The sequence below is a fragment of the Morus notabilis genome, unplaced genomic scaffold (assembly GCF_000414095.1).
Source record: "Morus notabilis unplaced genomic scaffold, ASM41409v2 Scaffold57, whole genome shotgun sequence".
In the NCBI taxonomy this organism is placed as follows: Eukaryota; Viridiplantae; Streptophyta; class Magnoliopsida; order Rosales; family Moraceae; genus Morus; species Morus notabilis.
The window spans coordinates 400,972-409,535 of record NW_010357689.1 but is presented as its reverse complement, the minus strand read 5'-3'; the positions used below and the strand labels follow the sequence as shown (position 1 = coordinate 409,535).

Genomic DNA, 8,564 nt, shown 5'->3' with positions numbered 1-8,564 from the left:
GGGAAAGAAAGAAGGAATTCACTACTAAAGAGCATTACGAAAAGGGTTTCATATTAATAGAAATCACAAGCACATAATCATCCAAGATTGACATAAAAAGATTTCTTAATATGAAAATAAATACAAATAAAGTCAAAATTATAATAAAAGTAACTCTTTCTAATATCTTTCTTACTATAATTTTTTTTTTTCAGAATAATTTGTTGGCACTTCAAAACTCGCAGCCTAGCAAATAGTCCTCTAATCTATAATCAAGTGCTCAAGGTTAGTAGGTTTCTCACACTAAAGAACAAATTGTTCATGCAATTTCCTATGTACTTTGCTGCATTAGATCCAGCTGCTTTTCCTCCACCTCTCTCACTGCAACAGTACCCTCAGTAGCCACAACAGTACCCTTTGCAGCATAATGGTGATGGTCATTCTAGTTTCATATGTATGTATATCTTTATATTTTATACCTTCCATTTTTATGCATGAATGTTTTAACTAAAAACTTGGGTTTGTAGTGTGTTTTTCACTACTTTGTATGTTTTGTTATTCTCACTCTGCATCAGATTTTTTTATTATATATGTGATTTAGTTTTAATTTTAAATTTAAAATACTAATTATTAAAATTTAAAAATAACATAAAAAATATATATATGTATATTAAACCGATAATAATTAAAACATTTATTACTATTCAATATGTTTTCTAAAAAATTAGTTTTGTTATTACCACACCAATAATCATACCAGTTTACCGAGAATAAATTCAAATTTTTTATGTCAGTTAAAGCTTGTACTGAAATGTCAGAACACCTTTTCAGGGACATTAGTGACGCCAAATGGAGTCAGAAAAATTACCGATGCAGTTAACATGTCGTTAATTAATTAATTATTTACACACAGATGACTAACGAAAAGTTCAGTTCGCGAATTCGAGTTTTTAATTTGAGTTGAGATGTAATTTTTTATGAGAGTTTTTAACTGTAATAAAATTAAAATTAAAAATTTAAATTGATGAAATAAACGAGACGTTAGAGAGAAAGAGACACAAATTGTGGGAGCTGATTCACTAGCTCCATATGAAATAACGATACTATTGAGTACCAATCATGCTTAACAGTGTCCACTAATAAAGATAGGTCTCACAGTATAAGACCCCACATGGTGTTCCCAAGTATTTTTCCAAACAAAAACCATACAAGTTTTGCAGTACATACTATTTGCATTGCCACAAGAATCTTTGTGTGGGTATTTTAAAGCCCTTTTTTTTTTCCCTTCTCCTATTCCTTGGAACTACACCATGTGAGTGAAAGGCTTATTGTGAGAGAGATGTATATCAAACCTCCCAAAAGATTAGAAGGAAAAAAAGATTTTAACATACAAAGTTAAGAGTGAGTGGACCCAAGAAAAGGAAAAGGCAAAATCATCTTTCACTATCCATTGGAACAAAGAGAATCAAGAAGATCTTACATATGGATGAGGCCAGGCCCACTTATTGTCATTGTTAACATATGGCTTGAAAACGAAGAAAAGCTGAGCCTTTTGTAACTCCAAGGGCAAGAAGATGCACAATATAAGGTCTTGGCAATTTTTTTTTTTTTTTTTTTTTTTGGTGGTCCCCAACATTTCAGCTACTTAACATATGAAAAGCTCCTTTCTTATTACTCAATAAAAAACGTATAATTTAAAGACCATGATTATGCATGTTTGGAGTACTAACTGCTTTCAATGTGTTGTGTTTGTTCATTGTAAATATTTTTTCTCAAGTTCCGGAAATAAGAATGTGACAAAGAAATTGTAGCCTTCTAAGGTACATAATGTGTCATTTTCGATTTGAAATTGGTAAACTAACATTTTTGTTCACAAATTATTATTTTTTTAATTGCAATTAAAAGACTACTCGAGAGAAGAAGAAAATTAATTTTTTTTTTTTTTTTTTTTTTTTTTTTTTTTTTTTCTTTAACATTATTGTCTTGATTTGTCTCTTTTGAAATAAGGTGCGTTCTAACTTTTGCCGTAATCCTGTTAAAGTAATGCATTCATTCGGCAAAGGCGTTTTTAACTTTATCACCTGAACTCATATTACCCCTTTGGCGTTTTTAAATGCCGCATGAAAATTGGATGACTTTTGAGCTCATTTAGTTTGCTGATTCGAGTTTTTAATTCGAGTTGAGATGTGATTTTATGTGAGTTTTTTATTGTAGTAAAAAAAATTAGATGTGACTATTTTTTAGAACTTTTTACTGTAACAAATCTCGAATCAATGAAATGAACGAGACCAAATTATCTCTTCACTTTTTGTTTTTCTTTTCTTTTTTAGTTTGCAATGGGAAAAAAAAAAAAGAAAAAAAGTTACTTTGAGAAAAAGTTACTATCTTCATATATAGAAGTTTGAATTACAACACTAAGTTAAAAATATATTATGGTGTACGAATTATGATTTGAATCTTTTGGTTTGAAATGAAAAATTTGAACTGATAATAAAACTGGAACTAGTACTGAAATTATGATTTAAACTACTGATGGGATATCTATCTGATCTCTTTCTCCCAAGACGCACAACCTCGTGGAAAAACCACAGAGTCTCCAACTTTTAAAAAGGATGAGAAGTAAATTGACACAGTTTCCATAGAGCTTAGTGAATGTCTATATCACGGTGTCACCATATGACAGTTTTTATGTCAATTCGTAGCATTCACCTTGCTAGCTAGGTCACCAATAAACACAGTCAAAAAAAAAAAAAAAAAAAAAAAAAAAAAAAAAAAAAAAACAAGACACAAAAGAAGCAAAGCATGGATAGCTAGATAGAGAGAGCCTGGATAATGCATGACCACATTTTTAACAAATAATTTTTTTATTCTTCGATTGATTCAAGAAATTACACTATATACTTCACATTGTTACACGTACTAGCTTCTGGGCCTTTGGGTCTCCATTTTAAAAGATTAACTTATTTGAGGGAATCGTCGTGTACGAAACAATCGGTATCAGCTTCCAGACTAAGTCACATGAACGTCTGAACAAATCAGACGAATATCGATGGCTCCCATGGAGTTTGATTGCTATGATGCGAAGTTCTGCGGTGAAAAGTAATCTTTCCAGATGGAAATTCTAGGGCTAATTTGGTTTGCCTCCCTTAAGGGAAGATGCACAAATAGATCATGGTTTAAGGGGAGTTATGATGGTTGTGGCCTTCTTTCAAGAGGATTACCGTGAGTATACGAACAAAAAAACCTAATAGGTTAATTTTTAGGATGTATTCCGAAGGATCCAACACTAATATCTTCCATTGATTATGCAACTAAAAATTAGCTTACAACATTTCGAGGTAAGATGATTTGGAAATGAATGGACTAGGGACACAAGAAAGCAATGTTAACGAATTGAATTGTGTAAAGGAATAGAAATGTTTGTCGCCTGTCTCGGCAAATTGCTTTCGCTGGTTTTTTCGCTCTTAAAATTGTTGTCACGCCCAAACTTGATCACACTCTCTCAACTAGGCCAACTGAAGAAGAAAAAAAAAAAAAAAAGGAAAATTATCAATGTCATTTTCAACAAATATTATTATATATTCTGCCCCAAAAGAGAGAGATGTGGGGTCCACAAGTTTGGTCTGAACATGTCGTCTGTCTCTCACAGAGCAAAGAAAGTGTTTGGTTGAAGTTTGTCTGTGAGGGTTCATCCATGGGAGGGACAAGGTGAGCCAGTGGATTAATTGCAACGACACTGCGTTGCTCTCAGCAGTTATGGATGTCTTGTTGCAATCCAATAACAGCTGGTGGGTTTGTCATAAATTTTGAGGATGTGGGGTTGATTTATTATTTAGCTAGCTAAGCCTCAAAGGCTTGTAAATTGAGCTGCCAATTTTATATGAAGTCATAGTGATGCAGTTTCTCATAATTGGTGCTCACTAAATACTTTTTGTGGTCTAATCACATTCTACCTTGTAATAGCACAAGCCTGCATTGCGATGTTGTATTAGGTGTCAATGCGGGCAACATCGACGATTTTCAAGTAATTTTTCGTGAAAACTACGACACGTCCCAAAATTTGAGATGTGCCTTGCAGCCAAACCTCAATAATTAGATAATGCAAAAAAAAAAAAAAAGATCTCAATAGTTGGAGGAGTTGTAAGATTTTAACTGAAAAAAATCAACGGTTTTAATCGTTTTATTATTATTTATTATTATTATTATTATTATTATTATTATTGGCTGAAATTGGATTGCATTGGCACACCCCAAAAAGTATCGTTACTTCTTGTGTAATTTTTAGTTCATATTTGCGTGAAACTCTTTTGTAAAATACATACATACCAAGTCAAATCTTTAATGTTGGTCATTTTTTCTGTCACCTAGTGGCCGCTAGGTTCCATCATCCTGTTTTTATCATCCTTGCAACCATAGTAGGAAACAATGCAAAGAATTGAAAGGTGTTTTGTGGTCAATGGGTATTATTCATTTTATTCATTACTACATCGCAAGTATACATACAAATATTTATATGTTATGTACTTAGAAAATGAATAATTTTCTTGGATCAAAGGCATTTGGAGTGAACTCATTCTAAGAAATCGTGCAATGAAATCTGATTCACATCTCCATCTTTAGATTGCTAGCTTCAATAGAACCTGCAAATATCATATATCACAAAGCATTTAGTTTGGATATATAGTAGGGGAAAAAAAGGACATAGTATTTATGCAAGAATATCTTTGTCACAGCTAGTTAATGGCTGTCCTTCTACTCTGTTACACTAGAACAAAAAATATTAAAGAATCGAAACCTTTGCTTGGTGTGAATTGGAGAATTAGCTCCCTCAATGATGGGACCCACCCATTTCAACACCATTTATTGATGATGCATGATAGCAGTTATTATGTGGTTTACAGAGTCAAAATCCCACCACACCTTTAATTTCCCAACCTCGTTTTTTTTTTTTTTTTTTTAATCAAAATGGTGGTTGGAATATCATGGTCACTTAAAAAAATCTATGGCTTTGATTGTTCTATGAGGAAAACAGATACAAAAGACACATACTATCAAAGTTTCTTTGTTCCAATCAGAATGGACCTTAAGTAATTCCTAGGCAAAATCATTAAACATTTTGTGGGGTCTATTTGGTCTTATATTACACATTAAAAAACCCCACTTTACTAAAAATTATGGAGTTTTAATAAATGGTAAGAAAATTTCATAAGTTACTTGTATTATTGTCTAACCTGTAAATGGCTGGGATGAAAAGGGTATTGATGATCTTCCTTGATTAAATTCCGTACTATAAAGGTTTTGCAATTCTGAATCCCAAGTTGTTGGTGGCTGGATTTGCTGCAAAGAATTGTATTACAATTTGTCAAAATTATTGCTTAAAAAGCAGCTTATATAGATAAGCAAATTAATTAAAAAAAAATTGTGTAATGTGCAAGGGTATGAGCAAATTACAGTATAGCAAGATGTGTCAAGAAATGTCTCAGGGATTGAAACAGGGGCACTAATTGTTCTTCTAAGTCCCATGTCATGAGAATTCATCCCCATTTCCAATCCACCACATGAAACCACTTGCTGCGCCGGATTGAACTGGAGATAAGGAGAATTCGACATCTCCGCTGACATCCCGAGCGTCTGAAAACCACCGGCGCCGGCGCAAGCAGGAAACATCTGCTTGATCGTAATTTGTTTAAGGAAAATGACAATAATTAGTAACTGAAAATTACCAATTATTATTTTTTAATTATTTTTCTGAAAGTCTGCTTAATTATTACCTCTTTTGCAAACAAGTCGTCTATGTTGAAGTCAAGCCTAGGGTTCACAGCAGCTAGTTTCATGGACAAGAACTGTTCATATTGTAAAAAAAACTCAAATTTAGAACACAGGAATTTTGTAGGACTAAACTTTGAAGAATAATATATATGTATATAAGATGTAAATATACACCTCTACTTGGCGTTGAAGAGATTGAACGTAATTAATAATTTCATCAAGCATTCCAGCTTTGCCAGTGATCTTGTTACACCCTGGTACTAAATCCTGCAGATACTTCATTCTCTCACTAATTTTCTCTCTTCTTACCTGCATGATCAAATATATACCAATATCACATAAGTTACAAATTTAAAAAAAAAAAAAAAAATCTTTAAGAACTATTGATAGATTTAAAAAAAAAAAAAAAAAAAAGTAGATGAACTTACTCTTTCAGCTAAGCTATGGCTATCAGTGGCTTGGCCTCTTCTTGCCCTGACATGGATATAATCAGGCTTTTGAACCTCAGAGGCCTTTGAATTCTCCTTGGAAGTATCAGCAGATGATTCTCTGTTGTTTGCGTTTGTATTATTATTTTTTGGGCTATTTTGCTCTGTGATCTTTGAATCTCCTTCCTCTGCGCTTCCTTTCGCCCTTTTCTCTCTTGAATCATCTTCCTGGACACCCTAGATAATTAATTTATCAACATCAAATTTATATTTTTTTGCATTACCCAATTATTTCACAAAATTATATATCAAACGAAATAAAAAAATGGAACTAAGTAATAACCTCTGTCAACTTAGTTGGGATGCGCTAATTTTTTTTTTTTTGAAAAATATATACCTTTGTGTTATTCACTTTATCAGCCTTCCTCTTCTTGAAGCTCTCTCTACCTGCGGCGGAGCTAGTTTTCTCCGGCGAAAAAGATTCTCTGCTTTTAACCTCCGGCGTGAGCGGAGCCACCGTCGGCGGGCTGCTCGAGGTCCGAGAAATGGCACCGGTCATCTGAAACCCGGGACCGTTGGCCAACCCCGTTGCCGACGAGCCGAATCCAATCCCGGACATCTCGAACCTGTCCAGCTCCGACCACCCATTTTCCAAACTCGGGTCGGGCTTGACCGGCCGATTCGCCGTCGTATCTCCAATAACCGACACGCCGCCGACCAAACCCTGAAAACCCGGAAATTGACCCGCCTGAGCAGGATTAAAGAAAATCCCATTAAGCTGATCACTTCCATTAAAATATCCATCTTGCTGTTGTTGTTGTTCTTCTTGTTGAAGCTGTTCTTGTTGCCACTTCAAACGGGCTCTCTGCCTGTCCAAAACCGTCATGTCCGTACAGTTTCCGGCGAGGAGATTCCCCACTGAATTCAGGCAGTGCAACATCTCCGGCAGTGTTCGATTCATGTCACACAACTAAAACTTCTTTTTTTATTTCAAAAAATTATTTTAGCTCCTTGGGGTGTATAATTGGCTACTAAAGTGCTATATATTTTCAAGCAAAAAAGATTAAAAAAAAAAAAAGCAGAAAAGGTAGTGGGACTGTGAACTGTTGAGGTTATTAGAAAGAATTAGTACTCTAGCTATAGTGATCTCTCATGCTCAAACAAAGACGTCTTTCTGACAAAACTAAGCCTTATAAGTAGCTAGTACGGGTTTGTTTGTTATGCTAACGTGCGCCACATACACATAATAACATAGTACTTGCGTTGTTTTTGCTCTCTGATAAAATGCGCCGCTAGCTTAGCTAGCTGAACAATATTGGAGAGTTTCTTTGATGTAGTAGTTAGAGAGAGAAAGAGAAGGGGAGAGAGAGAGAGAGAGAGATAAGAGAAAGAAATGTAAGGTAAGGGTAAAGAGGAAGGCAAGGGTGGGGTATAAATAAAGGGCAAAAAAGGGTTGGCCGGAATCTGACAAGAAGTAGCCGGAATTATTAGGAGAGAGAAATTAGAGAGAGAGAGAGAGAGCAACTGGGGCAGAGAGCCATCGAATGTATCCATAACCAGAGGCCGTGGGTTGTGGGTCCTATTGACATGACCGCCACGTGGTCTTGTCCATATAACGGAGTTGTTCCCTTCTCTCTTTCATGATCAGCTTTGTAGTGGTTGTTTTCCGACGTTATTCTCTTCTACTAAAACTAAAATCTCCTTTGCTGATAATAATGTTCGATTCCATGATTTTTCATGCACGTAATCACACTATTACATATATTTTTCTTTTGTACCCCGTTTACGAGTACAAAAAATCCATGTCGCTTTCTTTTAATTAATAATTAAGACTAAGACTTTCATAATATCCTCTTTTCAGCTTCGAGGAATCATAGCTCAAAAACCCCTTTTGTTTAGGTTTTATGTTTTGTTTCTTTAATCACATGTTAGTTTTGTAATTAACAGCCGCCAAAGGATTTTAATATATAAATATCTGCAAATGAGTACGTACTTAAAGTTGGTCAATGGTCACAACAATGGACTTAAATTCTCCCAAAAAATAATAATAATTGGACTTTAATAAATTTTTTTATTTAAGTCTCGTTCATTTCACCGATTCGAGTTTAGAATTTAAATTTTACTACAGTAAAAAGCTCTCAGAAATAATCATATTTAACTTTTTTACTACAATAAAAAATTTTCACATAAAATCACATCTCAATTTAAATTAAAAACTTGAAGCAGCGAACTAAACAGATATTTAACATCATTTTGTTAGCCATGGAATATAAGTAGTACTCACCTTTTATAATCCAAGAACAAGTATTATATATAGGGAATTTGACTGACAAAAGTTGGTCAATAGTAAATTTATTAGCTATCTTTTCTGCCCATAATCGTTCAGAG

The 8,564-nt window shown here is 34.0% G+C and overlaps 1 protein-coding gene across 2 annotated transcripts; it reads right to left on the bottom strand.

Moving 5' to 3' along the window:
- Positions 1–4,431: 4,431 nt before the first annotated feature.
- LOC21401527 (transcription factor bHLH63) lies at positions 4,432–7,570 on the bottom strand. Of its 2 annotated transcripts, none has more exons than XM_024174467.1 (7): positions 6,574–7,570; positions 6,177–6,413; positions 5,923–6,057; positions 5,751–5,822; positions 5,431–5,646; positions 5,211–5,316; positions 4,432–4,619 (listed from the first exon to the last, which is right to left on the bottom strand). In XM_024174467.1, exons 1-7 carry the CDS (start codon positions 7,135–7,137, stop codon positions 4,582–4,584), a joined length of 1,368 nt encoding a protein of 455 aa, XP_024030235.1. In that variant the 5' UTR covers positions 7,138–7,570; the 3' UTR covers positions 4,432–4,581. The 2 variants fall into 2 exon arrangements, with proteins under 2 accessions (XP_024030235.1, XP_024030241.1); XM_024174473.1 differs by having other exon boundaries at positions 6,177–6,404.
- Positions 7,571–8,564: the final 994 nt, after the last annotated feature.